The sequence below is a fragment of the Stomoxys calcitrans genome, chromosome 5, assembly GCF_963082655.1.
Source record: "Stomoxys calcitrans chromosome 5, idStoCalc2.1, whole genome shotgun sequence".
Lineage (NCBI taxonomy): Eukaryota > Metazoa > Arthropoda > Insecta > Diptera > Muscidae > Stomoxys > Stomoxys calcitrans.
The window spans coordinates 37,176,694-37,202,732 of record NC_081556.1 but is presented as its reverse complement, the minus strand read 5'-3'; the positions used below and the strand labels follow the sequence as shown (position 1 = coordinate 37,202,732).

General features: G+C 44.0%; 1 protein-coding gene and 1 long non-coding RNA gene across 5 annotated transcripts; one reads left to right on the top strand and one right to left on the bottom strand.

The window, feature by feature from the left end:
- Positions 1-26: 26 nt before the first annotated feature.
- Positions 27-25,054, bottom strand: LOC106094144 (putative RNA-binding protein EEED8.10). Of its 3 annotated transcripts, XM_059369294.1 has the most exons (6): positions 24,878-25,054; positions 24,627-24,718; positions 24,373-24,530; positions 14,032-14,654; positions 549-1,603; positions 27-404 (listed from the first exon to the last, which is right to left on the bottom strand). In XM_059369294.1, exons 1-5 carry the CDS (start codon positions 24,891-24,893, stop codon positions 612-614), a joined length of 1,881 nt encoding a protein of 626 aa, XP_059225277.1. In that variant the 5' UTR covers positions 24,894-25,054; the 3' UTR covers positions 27-404; positions 549-611. The 3 variants fall into 3 exon arrangements, with proteins under 3 accessions (XP_059225277.1, XP_059225276.1, XP_059225275.1); XM_059369293.1 differs by lacking the exon at positions 24,878-25,054 and having other exon boundaries at positions 27-420; positions 24,627-24,851; XM_059369292.1 differs by lacking the exon at positions 24,878-25,054 and having other exon boundaries at positions 24,627-24,851.
- On the top strand, positions 24,666-25,463 carry LOC106094145 (uncharacterized). 2 transcript variants are annotated; one of them, XR_001222500.2, is made up of 3 exons: positions 24,666-24,755; positions 24,823-24,960; positions 25,020-25,463. It is a non-coding gene; the product is annotated as an uncharacterized LOC106094145 (long non-coding RNA). The 2 variants fall into 2 exon arrangements; XR_009398401.1 differs by having other exon boundaries at positions 24,823-24,956; positions 25,020-25,461.
- Positions 25,464-26,039: the final 576 nt, after the last annotated feature.

Sequence of the window (26,039 nt, the reverse complement as noted above, 5' to 3'; positions counted from 1 at the left end):
CCCCACCCTAAAAATACACTAGAGAGTTAAAGAAGGCGCAGCGGAGCGGGCCTGGTTCGGCTAGTACAATACTACTATAAAAGAAAATTTTATTTTCTGTATACATGATGTAGACATTTATCAAAGTGCATTTCATATGCTACATATTTAGGAATAGTTGCTTTATTGGCATACCCATCGCCAGGATTCCTTCCCTGCGATGGCTTAGATACGACAAAAAACCCAAAGAAACACTACAAACAACAGAAAATATATATAAAAAAAAATCGAGTTAAATGTTGGAGTTAAAGTCGATTGGCGACAAATAATGATGATAAGGCTGCCATAGTTGAGCTAATAATCAAAGTATACATGGACTTCTGCTTGCAGCAAGTAATGGCGAGTATACGGAATCTAAGAGCCATCTAGAAAAAATGAAAACTATAAAAATTTGTTTAAAAACGCAATCATAGGCAAATCACAATACCAACTGTAGTGACATGGACATGGACATGAGTTGTGTATGGCGATTGTGACTTGAGGCCAAAATTAGATATGATGATATTTACTTGTAGGTTGGTAGTAAGTAAGTTAGTTAAAATCCGAAAGCATCTTCTCGCCCTAGGCGATAATTAAATGGGGGGACCGAATAAGGCATGGCGAAACAGCTGAAACTCTATATCATCCTCATCATCATCAGGATCGGAATAGTACATATAGTAGTCATCGTCATCAAGATCGATGTGGTCAAACATATCGTCATCGTCCTCATAATCATCATCATCATCATCATCATCACTATAATCAATATCATAAAAATCATCGTGGTCAGAATAATCAAGAATCAGTTCCGATATTTGCAGACGATCAATTTTAAAAGTGAATTCCAACATGTTACGGGCTTCCTCAAACTCCGCTGATGCAGTGGTAAACTGTTCAATGCCCGAGCGGTAGGCATAAATTGTAAGCGGTTTATCCCGTTGCGTTTGCAGCCCTTTTATTTGTTGCAGACAATCTTTTGCAAATTGTTCAGTCAATTGCTTGCAATTCCAAATATTAATTGTGCGTAGTTTGTGGCAATGCTTAATCACCTCTAACAAACCTTTGCCGGTAAATCTTTGGCAATTTTTCAAGCACAAAACCTCAAGGTGCGGCAACGTTGCTATCATTTCCATACATGCATCATCGAGTTTCTCACTACTGGGGCATATGATTTTCTTTAGCTTCTTCAATTCCGATATTTTACATATTTTCTCGAAATCCAGACATTGGTAGTTGAACAAAATCAAAGTTTCCAATTGATCTGCCTTGTGTTCTGCCAATGTAGTAAATAAATTGGTTTGCAGCACGAATGAACAGTCAAGTGACAGGTGTTTTAATTTTGGCAGCAGGGCGAGATGATGCAGTTGTGCTGAATCAAAACCTAACTTCAGAGTTTCGAGTTTATTCAAGCATTTGACCATTTCTGCAAGGTTCATTGATTTTAGAAGGATACACTCTTCGATTTCCAAATCATTTAATTCGGTAAGGCTTTCGCAAATGTTTTTAAAATAACGTGATCTCAAGCTATGACATCCATTGAGGTAAAGCCTTTCAATGGAGGTAAGTTCTTTGATGAATCTTCCTGTGAAATAGAATCGCAATGAATAGACAAAAAACAAATTTAATTAAAAGGTTATCCATTCAACTCATAGTTTTATAAGTAAGGCAGAGACAAATGAGGGGAAAGTGTACTTGAGCCATGGGTTCGATTTGAAACCAGAGGCTTTGATTTGTATCTTTCAATGGCAAATATACCCACCACCCTTTGTAACACCTTGAAATATTGACCTCCGAACTACGAAACTATATACATATATATATTCTTGATCCCCTTGACTTTGTAACTCGATCTAGTCACGTCCTTCCGTCCCTCGCGATAGTGGTCGAACGAATAAAGATATCCGCTTGAAATTTTGCACAGATACTTCTCATTGTTATAGGGCGTTGGGGATTGCAAATGGGTCTATTTGGTTCAGATTTGCATAAAGCCCCCCATATAAACCGATCCCCCGATTTGATTTCTTGAGCACCTCCTAGGGGCTTCAATTTTTATACGTTTTGGCTGAAATTTGACACAACGACTGACTGTTCTTACTCCCAACAATCGTGCCAAGTATGATCCAATTCGGTCTATAAACTGATACAGCCCCGATATAAACCAATCACCAGTTTTGACTTCTCGAGCTCCGACTTGGGTTAAATTTGGCATAAAGAATTCTACTCTACTACCGATCCCCGGATTTGGATTTTTTAAACGCTAGAAGACTAATTTTTTGTCCAAATTGTTTGAAAGTTCGTTCGTTCGCTATGGTAGTCATATTTTATTGGGATTGTTAAAAATTTAACATCATTTGCTTAATAGATATAGGCAGACTCGGCGGTGTAGTGTTATATAGTCCGCCCCAGTATTGCCTTTTCTTATTTGTTGAAACAAAAAATCGCGCATGGCTAGTTTACTGTCCTTAAAGATGTTCACACTCGACGTCCTCGCGTGAAAACCGCTCCACCTCACGCATTCCGTGATCGCCCGGATCTTCGCCTGCAGGATCGAATTATGATCAGGCAGTCGTACACAAATCTCAGCCCCTGGGTTCTCAATGTAGACCACCAGCCCCACTCTGTCCTCTAGCTTTGATCCATCCGTGTAACATGATCTTCCAAATGGCAAAACTAGAGTTCCGTCTCCAAGGATGTGAAGCTGGCAGCAATGCCTCGCACATGACCTCAAGCGTCGTCTCAGTTATCCGATCGGAAACCTCTTTCATTCCTTCCAGGATTCCTATCGTCGCCTCGATTATACTGCCATGTTATGAACTGCTCCTATCCCATCGCCTTAAGTCTCATAGCAGCAATGGTTGCCTCACACTTAATCCTTATGTCAATGGGTCGGATATCTAGAATAGTCTCTAGTGCCCTAGTGGGCGTGGTACTTATCGCTCCGCCTATGTCAACGCAACATGTTCTCTGAAGATTTTGTATGGTCCTTATGTTGCACTTTTTCTCCATAGCACTCCACTAAACTACTGAGGCGTCTAATGACGATCCTATAGAGCCAGTGGGTTATTCTCGGATTCAGGCCCCATTTCGAGCCCACGGCTGGTCTACATAGTGCCCAACATCTGTGAGCCGTCTCAGTACGCCCCTGAACGTGACACTTCCAATTCACTTTCCTATCCAAGATCACACCTAAGTATCACACCGGCCGGAACATTAAAGTCCGATCTGTGTGGTGTTCATTGCTGTTACGAGAAGCTAATCTGCGAGCTGCCGGGCGCTTCCACAGGTTGCGGATAGTGGAATGCTCCATACCGAGTAGTTGCAACAGCAGTCGCGGACACTCAGCGGCAGCAAGCGGAGAATCTCAGTTAGAGGCCGGGCGGCACCGGCTCTTGCACAAATACTGAGTGGCTATGATGCACGATATGACAAGGTGGTTTACTGACGATTTTAAATAACCAATGGCCAACGTGTTCCCGCGGCGATCGGTCCTTTGGACCGGAACGAGCTTGCTCACCTACATAAGCTTGACGAGGATCGCCACTAAAACTCCCAAATTTTGATAATTGCTCTCTGCAGGTTGATGGATTTGAAGTTCAATTTCCTGTCCAGCAAAACACACAGGTATTTTGGGCTTTCATTATACGGAAAATACTCTCCTCCTCAGGAGACTGGTGCCACTGTATGCAATTTGTATCTCCTTCTGAAAAGAACTACTTCGTCTTGTACGGATTTACTCCTGGACCACTTTCGGTAGCCCACTTTGCTGTTGCACATAGATCTTCCCAAAGTATATCTCTTAGAGTGCTGGGAAACTTTCCCCTAACCGCAATTGCCACGTCATCAGCATACGCGACCACATTTATGCCTTTTTCTTGTTAATGGCTATATTCCAAAGTAGAGAATACAGACCACCTCCTTGAGGTGTTGCTCTGCTGACCCATCTTTTTATATCCACAGATCCCAAGCCCGCCGTAAGGCATCTTTTAGTTAGTTATTAATAAACTTTCTTAAGGTAGAGTTGATGAAACTCCAGCTTCTTTAGCATTGACGTCGGTTTTACACTGTTGGAATCGCCTTCAATGTCAATAAATGCGCCCAATGTACATTCCATGACTGCGAGAGAACCCTCTATGTAGTCGACTAGGCCGTGAAGGGATGTTTCAGTGGATTTGCCTCTACTATATACATGCTGCTGCTGTATCAACTTATAGTTCGAGTGTTTCCTCACTGAACATTGCCCATACCTTCTCTGACTTCTGAATATATACAGAATCTTCCTTAGCCTAAAGGCCTCAGATGTATCCTCCACGGCGCTGCAGAAATCTACCCAGGATTTATTCTGAGACTTGCTCAGCTGGCCCTTATATTTTCTAAGCTCAGCCTTATAGATGTTCCAATCGTGTGGTGCTCTTGTGGCTTTCGCTCTGTTGAAAATATTTCTGCAGTCCTTCCTTGATTAACCAGCCCTGGGATCTACCATGGCGGTCGCTGTTTGCCCCTTGGAATGGCACTAGGACATGCTGACACAAGCGAGCTATTTAGTCTATATCCTCCGCAGTTTCCACTTCCTTTTCTGGTCTAGAAGGGATAGATGTGCAGAATTTGTGCCAAACTTTATCCCAATCCCTTTCTTCTGTTTGGCCGAGGACCTCTTCTGCAGTATTTTCTCTAAGGCTCAAACAAATATAACGAAGATCAGAGAAGCTGTGGTCATCCAAAACTTCCCAGTCGCATATTCTTCCACTTATATCTTCCCATACAAAGGTAATATCTAGTTGTTGTTGTTGTAGCAGTTTATTGTGTACTATCTTTCGTCTGCTTGATTCTGTTGAGTGTCAAGACCCAGGAACTCCGCGACTAAGATGGGGTGCGTCCACAGGGATCTGGGTCTGAGTCGAGTGGATCTGGCCGGGCAGTTAAACAGGTGACGTGTATCGTGCGGTCCCTGGTTACAATCGGGACATACATCTTGCACGTCGGCATCAATCCTAGCTCTGTGGGAATTGAGGCGGCTGCATCTGCCGGAACGTAATTGAGCCAGAACCACTCTGGTTTGCCGGGGGAGGTCGATTTCTTCGGGTGCAATGGGTGGCGGTCGTTCTCCAAGGACTACATTCACCCGGTAGCCAGTTAACGCGTCTGCTACCGTGTCGGCATGAATGTTGTTCATACCCGCTTGATATGCCGCTTGATCTAGAGGTTCTCTCTTGTAGCGCTGGACCTCACGCTCTAGATCATGTAGATCTACCTTAAGGCTTCTGGGCGGTGGGTATCTATCCACAAGATGATGATTTGGATGATTTCTGCGATAACAGCCCAAAAGGTATTGCTTAGACAGCATGTAGTTATGTCTTCGCACTGGTAGGATCTTTGTCTCCTGATGGAGGTGGTCCACATGAGAACTAAGGAGACAGCCCGTCGCAGTTCGGAGTGCGGCATTCTGACAGATCTGAATATTATTCCACTGCGTGTCACAAAGCTGACGTGACCACACTGGCGCTGCATAACTTACCACAGACCGGCCAATTGCTTTGTACGTGGTCAACAAGGTTTCTTTGTCTGCACCCCAAGTGCTGCCAGCGAGTGACTTGAGGACCTTGTTTCTACTTTTGACTTTATTGCAGATTGCTGTGGCATGTGGGGAGAAAGTGTAGGAGCTGTCGAATGTGACGCCAAGTATTTTGGGACACTTGATGGTCGGAATCAATTCTCCATCGACCATCACAGTCAGCTCAGAATTCACCTCACGCGTATTTGTAGTGAACAGTGTGGCTAAAGATTTGGTGGCGGATATCTTCAGATTTCTTGCAGCGAAATATGAGGCAAGCTCGTTGAGGTAGGCGTTCAACCTATCGCAGATGTCATCAATGGGTGGGGGGCCTGATGCCAAGATCGTACAGTCGTCCGCATATGATACGATCTCTATGCCGTCTGGAGGAGGTGGGATGGAGGATAGGTAGAGGTTAAACAGAGCCGGAGATATCACCCCGCCTTGGCGAACTCCCTGTTTCACTCTACGGTGTTTTGACTTCTTATCCCTAAATTCCACAAATGACTGGCGGCCACACAGATAATTCGCGACCCAACGTTTAAGGCCTGGCTGGAGGGACGTGTTGGCGATGTCCTCAAATAATTTGGCATGGCTGACCGTGTCGAATGCCTTCGATAGGTCCACGAGGACCGTCCTATCACATGGCCTGGGTTGATTGAAGCCACGGCAAATGTGTGTGGTGATGGCATGCAAAGCTGTTGTTGTGCTGTGCAGTCTCCGAAATCCGTGTTAATGCTCGGCGAATGGAAATTCTCCTACGAGGCTCGGGAGGAGTAATGCCTCAAGCGTCTTAGCCACTGGTGAGAGAAGGGAGATCGGTCTGTACGACTCCCCCAAACTCGGGTCTTTACCAGGCTTCAGTAGCGGGATCACTCTGCCCATTTTCCAGACATCGGGAACTATAAGAGTGTTCAATGACAGGTTAAGGACAGTGGTAAGGTACTCAACTCCAGGTAAATCCAGATTCTTCAGCATCAATGTAGAGATTCCGTCGGGGCCCAACGCCTTGGAAGATTTGGCGCCACGGATGACATTCGTAACTTCGCCCACGGTAAATTGTGATGGCTGTTCATCGGCTCGGAGACCACGAATACGGCGAATGGCTCTCCTCCTTGCCCTGTCTCTCTCGGGATGCACGATAAATTGACGGTTGAACAACCTGGCGCATCTCTTCGGATCAGTCACGGTTAACTCGCCAAAAGTGACTGAGGTCCTGTCGTCCCGTCTACCGGGGTTCGAGAGAGACTTAACAGTGGGCCACAATTGGCCTGCACCGGTGCCTAAGTTACATTGCTCCAAGTGTTCCAGCCACAAATTCCGCTTATGTTCGTTGACTATCCTGTTTATTTCCAGATTCAGCTCGCTGATTCTGGGGTTAGCGGGGTCCATAGCACGAATCCCATTACGCTCGTCTGCGAGTACCACTGCTTGCGCTGGGAAATTGGGTCGCACTTGCGGTATTCGACCGGCTGGTATAAAGCGAGCGGCTGCTGCGTTGATGATGTCTCGGAATTTCCTCTCGGCCACAAGCACATCAGAGGGGGGTAGCAGTTCATTGAAGCGGCGATTGGTATACTCTCTGAAGCCAGTCCAATTGGCCTTCTTGTAGTTGATGAACGTCCGGCGCTCAGAGGTTATGAAGTCGGGTGGTCGGTCGATGGTGAGGATTATGGGGAGGTGGTCTGACCTCAAAGAGATGACGGCTTGCCAGGATACGTCACTCAGGAGATCAGGGGATGCGATTGAGATGTCTGGCGAGCTGCTGCACCTCCTCGTAATCCTAGTGGGGGCATCCTCATTCACCGTGCAAAACGTGGAGCTATCTATCTGCTCTGCCAAAGCTATGCCACGCTGGTCGTTACCTAGGGGAGAATGCCATGACGAATGATGTGCATTAAAATCCCCCAGAACCAGACGACTATGGCCAGATAGCAACCCACTTATGTCGGGGCTGTAGGCCTGGCCATTGATCGGGACACAGCTGCCAACCGGCGGTATATACACGTTGTATATCTCTATCTCGGCAGTACCAGACCTGACTGCTACCCCCATACATTCCATGTATGGGTCACTAGCGTCAAGCGCAGGCGAGATAGGTCTATACTGCACGGAATGGTGTATAACGAAGGCCAATCCCCCACCTCCATTCCTTGAGCGATCCTTTGTAGCCGTGACAACTGTGCAAGCTGCAGATGTTAGTCAGCTTTGTGTCCTGGATCGCTGCGACCGATATGCTCTTCCGACTCATAAAATCTACAATCTCATCAATCTTGCCTCGCAGTCCATTGCAGTTTAACTGCAAGAACGATACATTTCCCGACACTGGCCTGGCAATAGTAGGGCTAGGGTGCTGTCTTTGCATAAATTGCCGTACGGGAGAGGTCGGGGGGGTCACATAGTCCGACGACGAGGACGCCGAAGGCGACGACGGCGACGCTTGTGACCTACTGCTGGCTATGTTCGCACAGCACCTAGCGACATAGCCAGTATGACTATACTCCCGTAGCGAAGTTAGGCCAGAGCAAGAACGGAAATGTACCCACTCCAAGCACCTGTTACATCTCACCGACACTGACCGATGATGAAGGCGGTTCTGGCAAACGGAACAGAACCAGGGTCCGGGGTTCTTTTCAATCCCGGCACGGACCAAAAGCATACGGAGAAGGCACTCCGGGATGTGCCTCACCCATGACGAAAAAAGACGAACACGTACACTGAGGCGGCAGCCCTTGCCGATGAAGATTCCATCGGGTCAATCCGGTGCGTACAACCGGCTGCCACGGGATTGCCTGTTCTTGGTAATAAGGGGCGGTGTATTCCCTTTATTACAAATTGCCAGATTACAACATATAATATATTCGATAAGCAGCTGATCCCTTACGGTGACATCCCAACTTTCCCCTATCGAGTGATGTGCATTAGCATCACTTGCTACAAAGAGGCTCTTCTTCCCTGCAGAAGCGGCTACAACCAGCAACTTAAGGTTTGAAGACAGCATCTATGAATCGTGTGGCATATAGGGAATTGGGAAGCCAGCCAGTAATGAGACTGAATTATTTCAAGGCTGGCTACTACTGAATCTTCAGTGCTTAGCGACGGTAGAAGAGAAACATTTAGACTACTCTTTGCAAGAATGCAGCATCTGTGTTTCCCATTCCCTGTATCCTTGAGTAGCTAAAATTTCGGAATTCTTAGTCCACGAACCGTTCCTCCACACACCCATGGATCCTGGATAAGAACCACGTCAATTTGCAGTGCCATTAAGAGGACCTTTAGTGCCGCCGAAGTGGCCTTTTTGTAGATAAATCTCCACCTATCTGCTGAAACCGGAACATAATCAGCATTCAGAACCTCCACCATTGTTGCGTTAACCTAGTCTTCTGATTCCGTCAGGAGTTCATCCTCACAAGATTCGTTAGATCTTGTCATGAAGAGCTTCCGTACCCATCCAGAGGTAGGAGAGAAAACATTGGAACCCCTCTTCCTCTGGACACTGTATACTTGCGGGGTGCACGATTTCTCCTTAGATATTTCACTAGCTCCTGCTGTTGAAGTACTTTTGGAGTTCGGTTTTTCCCCGTTGGCGCACACCTTCAGCCCAATCCAACCCACACAAGGCCTGTCGGATAGCCTTTCGATGCCTTTCCTTCCTGTTTCGATTGTGGCAGGAATATTTTCAGTCTCCTGCAATCTGCCAGGCGCAGGTGAGAAAACAGTGGAACCCCTCTTCTGCAGGATACTGGACACTTTGTGGGGTGGACGACTTCTCCTTAGATGCTTCACCAGCTGCTGCTCTCGAAATACTTTTTGAGGTCCGTCCTTCCCTGCTGGCGCACACCTTCAGCCCAATTTAACCGAATGACCCACTCACCCAGGGTTTGTCGGACGCCGTTTCGATGCCTTCCTCTCCTGTTTGGATCGTAGCAGGGGGATTTTCAGTCTCCTGCAATCTGCCAGGCGCAGGTGAGAAAACAGTGGAACCACTCTTCCTCAGTATTCGGGACACTTGCGGGGTGGACGATTCCTCTTAGATGCTTCACCAGCTGCTGCTGTCGAAGTACTTTTTGAGATCCGTCCTTCCCCGCTGGCGCACACCTTCATCCCAATCCAACCGGATGAGCCACCCACACAGGGTTTGTCGGGCCTCGTTTCGATGCCTTCCACTTCTGTTTCGATCGTGGCAGGGGGATTTTCAGTCTCCTGCAATCTACCAGGGGTGGCGAGGAAACAGTGGAACCACTCTTCCTCAGGATACCAGACACTTGCGGGGTGAACGAGTCCTCCTTAGATGCTTCACCAGCTGCTGCTGTCGAAGTACTTTTTGAGTACTGTCCTTCCCCGTTGGCTCACATCTTGAGCCCAATTCAACCAGATGAGCCACCCACACAGGGCTTGTCGATCCCGTTTCGATGCCTACGCCTCCTATTTCGGTTGTGGCAGGGGGATTTTCAGTCTCCTGCAATCCGCCAGACTTCAGCGGTGTGGTCGAAAGTTCCTCAGGCAATTGTTCAGCATCAACTGCTGTGTCGTCTCCCGATTCCCCAAACCCACCACTTCTATAGATCTTCAGTTTCAACTTGTTGAATCCGTAGGATACAACTCCTTCAGATATGTTGAGTTCTGCGAAACAGCCGGAGTTTAGTACAAATACTGCATATCTCCGGTCACCGAGAGACTCATCCAATCTACCAATCTTCTACTCGGTGGTTGAAAGATGTGGATTACATTCCCTTAGTCTTCCAAAGATGGATTCAGGATCTGAGGGAATTCTTGGTATCCAGTGCTGTGCTTGGCCAGATCTCACCAATCTTTTTTCGTGCGCAACGATACATTTCAATTGAGCGTTGATCGCCGAAGACAATTAGTCTGTATCGGCCCCGATACCAGCCTGCATCGTCACAAATTGGAGAAAACCCAGGAATCTTGCAAGAACATCGGACTATACTGATGACAGGCCATTGACTATCCCACTTCTGTTCTTCTCCCTTGTCGACAACTGCCATCACCAAACTGTCCCTAGCGACATTCTTGAACCCATCTTACTATTGTTCGTCCTACTTCTTGTAGGATTGGGACGCCCTCCAGGTAACTAAGAGACTAATCGTTGTTCTTAGTTGCCATTTACAAAAGAAAAAACATAAGAAACGAAGTGGGAGTAGATCATTTTACAATTTTTGTTTGTTTCTCTTTCGAGTCGATTTCAATGATCGGAGATTTTTCTTTGCAAATGGAAAATATGTCAGAGATCGCAACACACACCAACCACAATGGGCAATCCCATGACAGCCGGGTGTACGCACCGGATTGACCTGATGGAATCCTCATCGGCAAGGGCTGCCGCCTCAGTGTACATGTTCGTCTTTTTTCGTCGTGGGAGAGGCACATCCCGGAGTGCCTTCTCCGCACGCTTCTGGTCCGTGCCGGGATTGAAAAGAACCCCGGACCCTGGTTCTGTTCGGTTTGCCAGAACCGCCTTCATCATCGGTCGGTGTCGGTGAGGTGTAACCGGTGCATGGAGTGGGTACATTTCCGTTCTTGCTCTGGCCTATGTCGCAAGGTGCTGTGCGAATATAACCAGCAGTGGGTCACAAGCGCCGTCGTCGTCTTCGGCGTCCTCGTCGTCGGACTTTGTGACCCCCCCGACCTCTCTCGTACGGCAATTTACGCAAGGGCAGCATCCTAGCCCTACTATTGCCAGTGCCGGGAAGTGTATCGTTCTTACAGTTAAACTGCAAGGAACTGCGTGGCAAGATCGATGAGATCGTGGACTTTATGAGTCGGAAGGGCATATTGGTCACAGCGATCCAGGAGACAGCTTGCACAGTTGTCACGGTTACTATGTGCTACGTTAGGATCGCTCAAGGAATGGAGGTGGGGGATTGGCCTTCGTTATACACCATTCCGTGCAGTATAGACCTATCGCGCCTGCGCTTGACGCTAGTGACCCCTACATGGAATGTATGGGGGTAGCAGTCAAGTCTGGTACTGCCGAGATAGAGATATACAACGTGTTTGTAGCTGTGTCCCGATTAACGGCCAGGCTTACAACCCCGACATAAGTGGGTTGCTATCTGGCCATAATCGTCTGGTTCTGGGGGATTTTAATGCGCATCACACGTCATGGCATTCTCCCCTAGGTAACGACCAGCGTGACATAGCTTTGGCATTCGACACAGCCAGCCATGCCAAATTATTTGAGGACATCGCCAACACGTCCCTCCAGCCAGGCCTGAAACGTTGGGTCGCGAATTATCTGTGTGGCCGCCAGTCATTTGTGGAATTTAGGGATAAGAAGTCAAAACACCGTAGAGTGTAACAGGGAGTTCCCCAAGGTGGGGTGATATCTCCGGCTCTGTTTAACCTCTACCTATCCTCCATCCCACCTCCTCCAGACGGCATAGAGATCGTATCATATGCGGACGACTGTACGATCATGGCATCAGGCCCCCCCCCATTGATGACATCTGCGATAGGTTGAACGCCTACCTCAACGAGCTTGCCTCATATTTCGCTGCAAGAAATCTGAAGATATCCGCCACCAAATCTTCAGCCACACTGTTCACTACAAATACGCGTGAGGTGAATTCTGAGCTGACTGTGATGGTCGATGGAGAAATGATTCCGACCATCAAGTGTCCCAAAATACTTGGCGTCACATTTGACAGCTCCTACACTTTCTCCCCACATGCCACAGCAATCTGCAATAAAGTCAAAAGTAGAAACAAGGTCCTCAAGTCACTCGCTGGCAGCACTTGTGGTGCTGACAAAGAAACCTTGTTGACCACGTACAAAGCAATTGGCCGGTCTGTGGTAAGTTATGCAGCGCCAGTGTGGTCACGTCAACTTTGTGACACGCAGTGGAATAAAATTCAGATCTGTCAGAATGCCGCCCTCCGAACTGCGACGGGCTGTCTCCTTAGTTCTCATGTGGACCACCTCCATCAGGAGACAAAGATCCCACCAGTGCGAAGACATAACTACATGCTGTCTAAGCAATACCTTCTGGGCTGCTATCGCAGAAATCATCCAAATCATCATCTTGTGGATAGATACCCACCGCCCAGAAGCCTTAAGGTTGATCTACACGATCTAGAGCGTGAGGTCCAACGCTACAAGAGAGAACCTCTAGATCAAGCGGCATATCAAGCGGGTCTGAACAACATTCATGCAGACACGGTAGCAGACGCGTTAATTGGCTACCGGGTGAATGTAGTCCTTGGAGAACGACCGCCACCCATTGCACCCGAAGAAATCGACCTCCCCCGGCAAACCAGAGTGGTTCTGGCTCAATTACGTTCCGGCAGATGCAGCCGCCTCAATTCCCACAGAGCTAGGATTGATGCCGACGTGCAAGATGTATGTCCCGATTGTAACCAGGGACCGCACGATACACGTCACCTGTTTAACTGCCCGGCCAGACCCACTCGGCTCAGACCCAGATCCCTGTGGACGCACCCCATCTTAGTCGCGGAGTTCCTGGGTCTTGACACTCGACAGAATCAAGTAGACGAAAGATAGTACACAATAAACTGCTACAACAACAACAACAATGGGGCGCTTTTCGTAGTTTGCTTTAGAAATACTCATTAGCCATATTAGGGTGTGTAGGTTTCAAGTGACGCACGTTGGTATGTAGTACTTGTACCGAATTTATTTCGAACACGCCTCTATGTTTATAAATACCACATAAACCACGCTCAACAACCCTGTCTATTAGTTGTACTTTTCTCAATGCATGTGTTTTTGTGTAATGGCATACTTTTTGTCTGCACAACTACACTACTCCCATGGTATACACATGATTTTGTGCATCTATTGGAAGTTGTATTGACAACGGCAACGAATCTCGCTGTTGCTCCGTGGTTGTTCATTTAAATTTGTTTGGCCACTGCGTGGTCCCAACTTGCATGCAAACGCAAATTTTGCCTATGAACATTCCACCAAGGAACAGTGGCAAATTTCTCACATATCGATGAGTGCAGTCCGATTCGAGTTTAAGCTCAATGATAAGGGGCCATCTTTTCAAAAGCAGAGTCCAAATGGCGAGCCGCAGTACGACACCTCTTTGGAGAGAAGTTTTACATGGCATAGTACCTCACAAATGTTCCCAGCATTGGGAGGGGAAAACCACCGCTGACATATTTTTTCTGATGGCCTCGCCAGGATTCGAACCCAGGCGTTCAGCGTCATAGGCGGACATGCTAACCTCTGTGCTACGGTAGCCTCCCTTGCTCTCAACTTGCAATATCTGAATAAAAAATGAATCGCAGTTCAGATATCGTTCGGAATTCTTTCAGAACTACGGGAATGAAAATTAGTGGCGGCTCAAAAATAAGAACGTGTTTGTAATAACAAACACGAAAGATCTTTCGGTAGCAGCACTAACTAAATTCGAAAACATTCGAAGCATAATAAAAATTAATTAATAATTACTTTGGGACAACATTAGTTCAACTTACCTGTCAGTTCAGTATTTCGTTCCAAACCCAGCGTCTTTAAATTGGGTAAATTCTTTAAAATGGGAATGCATGAATCGCATAGTTCAGTATTGCCTAGATACAACGCTTCGATTTTCGTCATATTTTTCAATAATTTGCGCAAATTTTTTGGTTTCAAAATCACTTTTGTCATTTGTAGAGTCTTAACATTTGTGCAGAATAGACCCAGAAACTCAATAATACGATTTGTTTGTTTGTATGACAGCTGCCCTGTCAAAACCTCAATGCAAGGCCCAGCCATTTCGAGGAATTGACGCGTCTGCCATAACGTTAGTTTTTCCAAATCAGGTAGAAGAAAATGTTTATAGCATGCCTTGGAGTGCATTGTAAATACATCTTTAAGACGGCGGCAAGTTCGAGCAAAATTGATTTGATCAAGCAGGGGCAAATTTTTGAATATTAAGTCCAAACAATCGTCGTTTAAATTTAGAATTAAGGCCTCCTGTTGACACTGCTCGCTGCTTGAATTGTCTGTGGCACCTGAGGCATCTTTTTTTCCTAGAGCACCGGGCTGGTGCCAACTATCACATGCACGCACACCAATTCTTTTCTTATTTATGGCATGATTTTTATTTTGCAGTACTCTAAAAAAAAAATTAAAATAAAAAATGAGAACATAGTGATAGACGTTGAGATTGTCTAGAAAACACCGCCATGTGGTGTCAACGGTAAAATGGTTAACATAATAAATTATTCATGCTTTCAAGGAAGATACATATGAGGTCTACAGGCGCCGCAAGATCCTTCACATATCGTCGGCCTAATGCTATTGGGTTGCCCAAAAAGTAACTGCCGTTTTTTTTTTAAGGAAGTAAATGCATTTTTAATAAAACTTAAAATGAACTTTAATCAAATATACTTTTTTACACTTTTTTCTAAAGCAAGCTAAAAGTAACAGCTGATAACTGACAGAAGAAAGAATGCAATTACAGAGTCTCAAGCCGTTGGAAAAATTTGTCAACGCCGACTATATGAAAAATCCACAATTACTTTTTGAGCAACCCAATATTTTGTTCCATACGCAATTTAAGTTGGACCCTCAGCTACTCACTTCCTTCTGGCATCACTTCCTTCTGCCTTTCGACTCTGCGACACCGCCACCCACGTCGAAGCTGCAACGCCTGGTGAGGAAAGCAAAGCAGACAGGAAACGAGGTACTAATAGGGTGCGATGCGAACTCTCACCACATTTCGTGGGGTAGTACCAACACTTATAAGCGGTGCCAAGCCCTGACAGCGTTCTGGAATACTAACGACCTAATAACACCTAATTTTGGTAACACCGCTACCTTTGTTAATAGGATTAGGGAGAAGGCATTAGATGTGACGATATGTTTTGAAAATCTAATCGATGACCTTAAGGATTGGAGGGTCTCCAAGGAGCACTCTTTCTCTGACCATCGCTACATTAGGTTTAGAATAGCACGGCCAGCGTCGAATCCGATAAGCTTCCGGTATAAGTTGATAACCAACTGGACAAAATTCGAAAGGCTACTCAGAAGAAGACTTGGGCAAGACAATTTAGATTGTCCAGGCATAGAAGACATTGACGAAAATGTCAACAGGATTACGTCTGCACTGGTGGGGTCCTTCGAAGATGGTTGTCCTCTACGGGAAAGGAAATCAGCCCAAGAAAACCCCTAGATGACCGGCGAGATTCGCAATACTGGGAAAGAGGTCCGCAGACTTTTTAACAGAGCACGTCGTAAAAAGGCGCAAGTTTATTGGTATGTGTATTACACACGGCTCAAGGGAGATTACCAGAGGGGCAAAACATGCCTCCTGGAAGCTTTTCCGCGAACAAGTCGATAGCGTTAATGACGCCGCCAAGATAAAAGAAAAAAAGTTTCTCTCACAAACCCATGTCCATACTGAAACTTTAGTAGACGACATGGGAGTGAAAGCAGAGACGACGGAGGACATGTTGAGGCTTTTGATGAAAACCCATTTTCCACAGGATACGAAGGGACTCACAGAGACACCGGAATCTTGGAATAATGACGTTGATCGAAGGTATATAATAACGGAATTTATGGTGAAGGCATTCTTGAGGCGCTTCAAACCATTTAAGTCACCCGGATCTGATGGAATATTTCCGGCATTACTACAGAAAGAAGCAGACTATCTGGCCAACATTTTCACAGCGTGCCTGGGACTTGCATATACTCCGAAAGCCTGGCAGAAGGCAAGGGTGGTGTTTATACCCAAGCCCGTCAAGGCAAGTTATGCGACACCAAAGGCCTACAGAGACCCATAAGCCTTACGTCCTTTCCACACAAAGCCATGGAACCTATTGTGAACACCATGATAAAGAGTATGAACTCCAGCGAACTGCTCAAATACAAACAGCATGCCTATGTCAAGGGAAGGTCGGTGGAGACTGCACTGCACAAGGTTGGGCATAAAATAGAAGAATCCTTCGATGCCAAAACATACACCCTGGCGGTATGCATTGACATCGAGGGGGCTTTAAACAATGTGCGGATCAACACATTGATCCAATCCTTAGACCAGTACCGAGTAGACCCGGTTCTTAGAGACTGGATAAACCTATGCTAGGGAACATGTTGTTGTTGTTGTTGTAGCAGTGTGTTGTACACTGAGGCGGCAGCCCTGGCCGATGGAGAACTCCATCGGATCAATCCGGTACGCACAACCGGCTGCCATGGGATTGATAAATTGACGGTCCCATGGCATAAATATAAATAAATTGTGTGTCCCATGGCATAAATATAAGGGAGAAAGTGGCACAGCGAACGCCACAGGGGGGCAATTTATCGCCACTCCTATGGGTGACCACCATAAATGACCTATTACGGATGCTGACTGAGGAGGGATTTGAACCATTCTGCTACGCAGTCGATGTTATAATACTTCTAAGGGGTAAAGATCCGAACGAGCTACGCAGAAGGGCCGAAAGGGTCTTGCATATGGCATATGACTGGGCTAGACCCAGAGGTTTCAATGTTAACCCTGAGATGACCGAAATATGCCTGTTCACGAGAAAGACGAAGGTGAGCCAATTTAGAGCACCACGTTTCCTCAATAATACAATTCCGAGATCTGACAAGTTCAAATACTAAAGTGTGATCTTGACAGGAAACTGAATTGGAAGGGTCACATTCAGGGGCGTACAGAAAAGGCTCACAGATGTTGGGCACTATGTAGACGGGCCGTAGACTCGAAATGGGGCCTGAATCCTAGGATAGTCCACTGGCTCTACAGGAGCGTAATTACTTACGCCTCAGTAGTTTGGTGGACTGCTATGGAGAAAAAGTGCAACATAAGGACCATACAACGGGTTCAGAGAACATGTTGTCTTGGCATAGGCGGAGCGATGAGGACAACGTTGACAAATTTTTTCACAGCTTGTGACCCTGTAATTGCATTCTTTCTTTGTCAGTTATCAGCTGTGTAAAAAGTGTAAAAAAAGTAAATTTGATTAAAGTTCATTCTAAGTTTTATTAAAAATGCATTTACTTTCTTTTAAAAAATCCGCAATTAATTTTTGGGCAACCCAATAGATATCCGACCCGAGACTTAGGGCGATAGGAGAATGGATTGAGGATGGGAGCAGCTCATACCATCGCGGTGCAATCGAGGCGAGAGGTCTTCAATCGGGTGCCTGAGACGACACTTGAGGTCGAGTGCGAGGCACTGTTGCCTTCGGCACAGTCTTGGATTGACGAAACCCTAGTATTGTCATCTGGAAGATCATGTTACAGGAATGGATCAAAGCTAGAGGACAGAGTGGCCCTGGGGGTTTACATTGAGAACCCAAGGACTGAGATCTATTTTAGACTGCCTGACCATAATACGGTCTTGCAGGCGGAGATCCGAGCGATCACGGAATGCGTGAAGTGGTGTGGTGCTAACGCGAGGACGTCGAGTGTGAACATCTTTACCGACAGTAAAATTGCCATAGGGGCAATAACAACCAGGACGGTAAGATCACGAACAGTGTTGCAGTGTAAGAAGGAGAATAACGGCTTCTCTGAAGATAGCAAACGCCGCTTGGTTTGGGTGCCGGGCCATAACGGAGTAAGGGGAAATGAAAGGGCAGACGATTTGGCGGTGAAGGCCAGAGGACTGGCGTCAATAAACTTGCTTAAACCGAAGCTATCGGGTCGACGCAGTCCGAGTTAATGGAGTGGGCGACGAATGTGCATGCAACATTGTGGAACAGCGAAACGGTCGTTAGGACGGCGAAAATCCTATGGGGTGATCCATATCGTGAGAAGACGAGGCTATTACTAAAAGAAAGCAAGTAGGAGGTCAGTATAGCTATTGGTATCATAAAGGGACACAGGACTACGAGCTCACGAGCATGCGGGAAAGATGATGAGACGTTGGAGCAATTCCTTTGTCATTGCGCGGCTTTTGCATTTAACAGATACCGGCACTTGGGTGGAGACACAATATAAGACATGAACCAACTTAGGAGAGTGGTTTTGTAAACAATTAAGGATTTTGTAAGTAGCACGGAATTTCTAATTTAAAATTTTCTTTTTAGAGGCCAATTACTGGCTTAAGTGTATGTCCATAGTGGCATGGGGCGGATTAATATCTGCACCCTCTTTTCAACCTAACCTAACCTAGTATCTCTGTAGCTGTCCTGTAGCAGCTGTTAACTGCAACATTTAATTTGTTGATATTTGTTTTCGAAGTCCATCCGTATATGGTAAAACCATGTAGAATAAACCCATCTATTAATGATCGACATATTTCTATGGCAGTATCAATATGTGGGCCTTTCTTCTTTGACCATATATGAGCCCGAGTAGGTTGTTAATTTTGGTCAATTTGGCCGTAATAAATTTGACGTGATCGCACCACAATAAGTTTCTTGAGAAAATTATTCCAAGAATTCGAAGTTTGCATTTCAATACTGCAATTGTTCAGAGAAATTAAATTGGCATCGCATGTTCTTCGTCTGCACACATGCAATATTTTGGACTTCTTTTCTGGTATTACAGCACAATGCTCAGAAGCCCAGTGTTGAATCCTGCTGTTAAAGAGTTGTATACTCGTTTGCACTTGCGTGGGGGATCCAGATGCAATAGCAAATATGTTGTCTGCATAAATGCCTACAAAGCCAATAGCAGGTATATTCTCTGTGGACTTGGCTAAAGTATTAGCATGGATAGAGAAGAGTTAAACAGATAGTGGTGAGCCTTGGGGTACTCCATTCTGAAGAGATGACAGTTCTGAAAGATGTCCACCAACTTTTACAATAATACTGCGACTAGAAAGGAATGAACGTATTAACTTGAGCGTTCTTGGGGCGACACCCCAGGCATACAGCTCTTTTAAAACAAAATATGACACGACTCTATCGAAAGCCTTTTCAATATCTTCAGACACCACTATGTTCTCTATTTGGTGACCAATGCTATGTAGTTTGTGTTTCAGGATGAATGCGTGCTGCTTTTCGGAAATCAAATATCTGCAAAACTTCTATAACCTTGAGGAAAGGATAGCACTTGTAGGAGGCAAATCGGTCGGTAGCTGCCAAGTGAGTTGATGGATTTTCCTGGCTTTGGGATTGGAGACAGCAAGGCAGTTTTCCAGTCATAAGGAAAAATCCCTGCTTGAAGTATATTGGTATAAAAGGCTGCAAGTCTTAGCTTAAACGAAGTTGGGCTGTTTTTAATCATTTTGTAAGTTATTCCATCTAGTGATGGTGTTGTCCCTTTAAGACTGCTTAGAATTCTATTTAATTCGTGTAGATCAACTGATTTGCTTAGATCGTTATCTGGCGAAATGTTTGAAGAAAGGAATTGTTCCAAACAGGTCTGTTTTGTGCCGTTGTACACTTGCGGTTAGCGCAGAATCAGAGCTTATGGAACTCCATAATTCCGCCAAACTATTGGCAACCACCGATAGATTTTCAATAACTCTACCATTCTCGATAATGACTGGAAATGAATTTAGTTATTTCGTTCTCAATTTATTGACTCTAGACTACAACATTCGTTCTCCTGATTTGGTTTCCACATTCTCTTATGACAGCCGCACAAGCTTTTCTATAGTTTATAGCGTTTTGCAAGGGCATTGTTTATTTTAAAATGTTCCAAGATTTTAGTTTTATAAGTTTCCGTATAGCAGCGTTAAACCACACTGGGGGTTTTTTCTTTTAGAGTCCTTAGTTTGTCGCATTGTTTCTTTAGCTTATCTTCTTGTGATTTTCTTCAACTGCGCAGCTTCTGTGTCTATGTTGTTTTAAGCGTACATAATGTATCGACAACAACTGGTCCGCTTTTGCAGAGAACCGTGACCAATCTACATACTTTTCTATAAAACATGGCACAAAACGCTTGGAATTGCCTTGAGTACTATTTGTCATTAAAATCGGAAAGTGATCTCCGAATTCAGGGGTCCCTAGGGGTTTCTATGATATATCTGAAGCAATATCACTTGAGAGCATTGAAACATCTATTGCCGTCAAAGTGTGTCTAGTGTTGAACTGGATAAGAGAGCCATCGTTTGCAATAATGTTGTCATTTGTCAACCGTAGTTATTACAGTTTTAAAATATTTGCTTTGGACCGCCTAGATCCATCATAATTGGTTCAGAATTAGATATAGCTCCAACTTTGTAGTGTGTAGTGTATTATAAAGTAGACACCGCCCGACTTTTGCCTTTCCTTACTGGTTAATATGTCATTAAGTCACCAATTTTGTATTTCTTAAATGTATCTATTGGGTTGCCCAAAAAGTAATTGCGGATTTTTCATATAGTCGGCATTGACAAATTTTTTCACAGCTTGTGACTCTGTAATTGCATTCTTTCTTCTGTCAGTTATCAGCTGTTACTTTTAGCTTGCTTTAGAAAAAAAGTGTAAAAAAAGTATATTTGATTAAAGTTCATTCTAAGTTTTATTAAAAATGCATTTACTTTCTTTTAAAAAATCCGCAATTACTTTTTGGGCAACCCAATATATACCAAATTTCACAGCTCTGGCCCCAACTATGAAGAAAGTACCAAATATTACCGAATCTGGTAACAAAATGCGTGTCTGGTGAATAGATCATTTGGCCGCCCATCATATATTTCTTATTTCTACATGCCAAATTTCAGACTTCAAGCTCCATCTGAACAGAATGTACCAAATGGTACCAAAATGTAGAAATTTTGAGTAGATCACTCAGTCACTCAGTCATTCATCATTTATTTCTTAGTTGTACTTGCATGCCAAATTTCAACCCTTAACCTTCATCTGTAAAGAAAGTACCACAAAAGTTCGCCCATCATTTATTTTTTAATTTAACCTACATGCCAAATTTCCGACTTGTAGCTCAGTTCGCACATAAAGTACCAAATGGTACCAAAATGTACGGATTTTAAAAAGATCATAGTCACCCATCTTATTTTTCCTAGTTGTACCTGCGTGCCAAACTACAGACTTTTAGCTCTATCTGTAAAGGAAGTACAAAATGGTAACAATTTTGGTACCCAAATGTACGAATTTTGAATAAAATATTCAGCCACCCATCATATATTTCCTAGTTTTACCTACATGCCAAATTTCAGACCTCTGGCTCCATCTGTAAGGATGTACCAAATTGTACCAATTGCGGTGCTAAACGTACGTTTTCTCCCATTACCGGTAATATTTTTCCATTTTTATACCCACCACCGAAGGATGGGGGCATATTAATTTTGTCATTCCGTTTGCAACACATCGAAATATCCAATTCCATTTTCAGTTGGGTGTTAAGATCTAGAAACTGTGCGACTAAGATGGTGTGCGTCCAGAGGCTGCGACTGTAACGAGTGGGTATGGCTGGGCAGTAAAACAGGTGACGCGTGTCGTGTGGTCCTTGGTCACAATCGGGACATACATACTGCACGCCGTCATCAATCCTCGTTTTGTAGGAATTGAAGCGGCTGCATGTGCCGGATCGTAATTGAGCCATAACTACTCTGGTTTGCCGGGTGAGATCAATTTCTTAAGGTGCAATAAATACCGTGTTTCTTTGTTTGTTTATTGTCTGCATGAATGTTGTCTAGACCCACTTGATCTAGAGGTTCTCTCTTGTAGCGCTGGACCTCAAGCTCTACATCATGTAGATCTAGAGCGTGATACCCATCAACAAGATGATGAATTGGATGACCCAGAAGGTATTGTTTAGACAGCATGTAGTTATGTCTTGCACGGGTAGGATTTTTGCCTCCCGATGGAGGTGGTCCACTTGAGAACTGAGGAGACAGCCCGTCGCAGTTCGAAGAGCGGCATTCTGACAGATCTGAATATTACTCCAGTGCGTGAAACAGAGCTGACGAGACCACACTGGCGCTGCATAACTTACCACAGACCGGTCTATGGCTCTGTACGCTTTCCTGTCTGCTTCTCTGTCAGCTCCCCAAGTGCTGCCGGCAAGTGACTTGAGGACCTTGATTCTACTTTTGACTTTTTCGCAAATTGCTGTGGCATGTGAGGAGGATTTGTAAGAGCTGTCAAATGTGACACCAAGTATTTTGGGACACTTGATGGTCGGAATTGTCACTCCGTAGAGATTTAGTGGCAGATATTTTCAGATTTTTTGCAGCGAAATAAGAGGCAAGATGCTGCATTATTTTAATCACATCTCACATTCACTAAATCTAATAACATTCATTCTGTGGGGATTCCATGCAGAATCGAAATCAAGTTGCTTTCCCTTTTCATGGGTTTCCAACCAGTAAGGTAGGTTTTAAATTAAAACTTTCGAATCTTAAGTGGCTTCTGGCGCTAATGCACTTAAGTCAAAAATTCTTAAAATTGTGAAGTACGCACCTTAAAACCCTAGAAACTGATTTAAACTCAAAAACGTCAAAACGGAACAAGATAGCATTAGGCCGACGATATATTATTCTGAATGCAGAGAGCGTGATCGTGTCTCTTCCTAGCAAGCAGAAGGAGTTTAGTTTCTTATTTCTTTGAAGACTTGTCTGAATTCGCAGAAGTGAACAATTTCAAGTTATTAGGCTTTTAAAAGCGATCTGGCTTATTCAAGGTAGCAACCAGAAAGAATCTTTCTTCTCCTTCACACTTAATGTAGTACCACAATTGACTGAAAGATAACACAATAGATCGCATCTGTAGAGTTCTTTGCGGAGTATCTCCTTTTAGGCAAACAAAGAATAATGAATAAGGACAGAGGAGGGGGGGAAGGAGGAGCTATATCAAGTTATAGTCCGATTCGAGGCTCAAGAAGCAAAATCAGGGGATCGGTTTATATGGGAGCTGTATCAAGCTATAGATCGATTCAGACCATATTGCACACGTAAGCTGAAAGCCATACTTATCACAGTTATTGGAAGTCATAATAAAACAACTCATGCAAAATTTCAGCCAAATCGGATGAGAATTGCGCCCTCCAACGGCCCAAGAAGTCAAGATTCAAGATCGGTTTATATGGCAGCTATACCAGGTTATGAACCGATTTGAACCATACCTAGCACAGTTGTTACCTCTAAAAGCTGAAGAAGTCAAGACCCTTGATCGGTTCCCATGGCAGCTATTGGGTTGCCCAAAAAGTAATTGCGGATTTTTTAAAAGGAAGTAAATACATTTTTAATAAAACTTAGAATGAACTTTAATCAAATATACTTTTTTGACACTTTTTCTAAAGCAAGCTAAAAGTAACAGCTGATAACTGACAGAAGAAAGAATGCAATTACAGAGTCACAAGCTGTGAAAAAATTTGTCAACGCCGACTATATGAAAAATCCGCAATTAGTTTTTGGGCAACCATATATCGGTTTATGAACTGCTTTGAACCAAACATAGCATAGATGTTGGAAGTGATATCGAAATACTACGTGCAAAATTTCAGTCAAATCGGACGAGAATTGCGCCCTCTAGAGGCTCAAGAATTCACGACCCAAGATCGGTTTATATGGCAGCTATATCAGGTTATGTACCGATTATGCACCATACTTAGCGCAGTTGTTGGAAGTGATACCAAAACACCTCGTGCAAAATTTCAGTCAAATCGGACGAGAATTGAGAATTTTTAGGAAATTTTAAGCGGCTAGCTTTACTCCTTCAAAAGTCAGCGTGCTTTCGACAGACTGACGGACGGACATGACAGGTTTGACTTAAAATGTTACTTTATGGGGTCTTAGACGCATATTTCGAGGTGTTACAAACAGAATGGCGAAATTAGTATACCTCCATGCTGAGGTGGAGGGTATAAAAAAATGTGGAATATGATAGAAGGATTGCCTATGTAATATGGCGTCAAAACACAGAGTGATCTATCTCTAAAATTTAAAAAATACCATAAAAATATTTACAAAAATTGTTCGTACTTACTTGGCTGCAACTTTGGCGTCACAGAAGTTGACAAATCCAATCTTTTGTGTTTGATGGTGATGTTGAACATTTCTACGCTTTTTATTATCGTTTAATAAACGAACATTTTTTATTTCGCCAAACTTCTTAAAGTATGTCAGGAATTGCTCAGTTGTGGTCTACGATCCGAAAAAAATTAAACAAAAATAAAACGCATTAGTAAGCCGACTAGCAATAAATAAAAAAATAGCACATAGTAAAATAAGGGAACTCACCTTAATCGGAATGTTATAAACGAAAAGGTTGTGTACCAACATATTATCCTCGGTGAACGCTTGGCCATTGACAATCTTAAAGTTTTCCTCATCTGCTCCACCAAAACCATGGAAAGGGGTATTCGCAAGGTATGCAAGGTCAGATAATATGTGCCACATTATTTAAATGAAATAATTCTTGTGCAACGTGTTACAGCCGAATGAATGCATGCAGGCAAAAATGGAGAATGTTTTGTATCTTATCTACTTACCGCCGTCGAACCCCATCTTAGAAATTTAGGAAGATTTTGTTGTTACTTTTGCCAGCTGCTGCCAGTTGTATTAAGATATGTTTGTATGTGTAAAGTTATTGTATTGCAATTATTATTTATTCCTTCCTTTTAATTGTGTTAGATTCAGGTAGTAAACCAAATCAGAGTTGCCAAGTAAAATTAATGGCTGAAGCTAGGTATGCACCTCTAACGAAATTTCTTTTGCAACCAAAACGTTACAAAAAAAGGATACTACACGATGGCGACAAATATCAATTTATATTTTGACTTATTTTTAATCATTTTTCGGCTTATAAAGTACATATGTACTGATATTAACCATTTTAAATTGCATATAAAATTATTTCATGTTGCATAGAGCTATTAAAACATACATTTTCATTCCTAGTTGCAAACAAAAGTTCCAATCCAATGCCTGTTGGCAACGCAAAGAAAATTTCATTTTAGATCCGTACCTGCGAAATAATTTAGTACATTGCGCCTTATGATACAATTAAGAGGTAGCGTCATTAGCACAACAACAATAAACAACCCCAACGAATCTACCTTGAGTGGCAAATGCCGTAAATTAAAATGTCAAAGCGGTTTTAGAAATAAAATTTGGTTAGAAGTGTTTTGTGTGGAATATCGGATCAATCACAGATGTGTTATCAAACCTTTGACATTTAGATTTACAACCAAAACAAAAATAAAAAAAATGTACTCTGCTGTTCGCATGACATCACCTTATAAGTGCATACAGAGTGCGTAAACATGGGTCTACGGATATGGCGAAACAATAGGTCTGTTCGAGTACTTTACCAGTAAAAATTTGGAGGAGAGTAAGGCCATTTTACTCTCTTTAAAAATTTTGCAAGCAAAGGCACGCGAAAGACAAACAATGACAAAACAATCTAAAAAAAATCTGGCGATACTTTTAAGGTATTTTCATTAGATAAACGGCAATTTATTTACCTGAGAGTGGCAAGGCTAGAAGGGGAGCCATTAGTCGTATCCGGGATCTCCATGCCGCTGAACAGCCATCACAATTTACCGTGCACGAAGCTACGAATGTCATCGTGGCGCAAAGTCGTGCAAGGTACTGATCCCAGACTGAATCTCTACACTGATGTTGAAGAATCTGGAATTGCCTGGAGTCGAG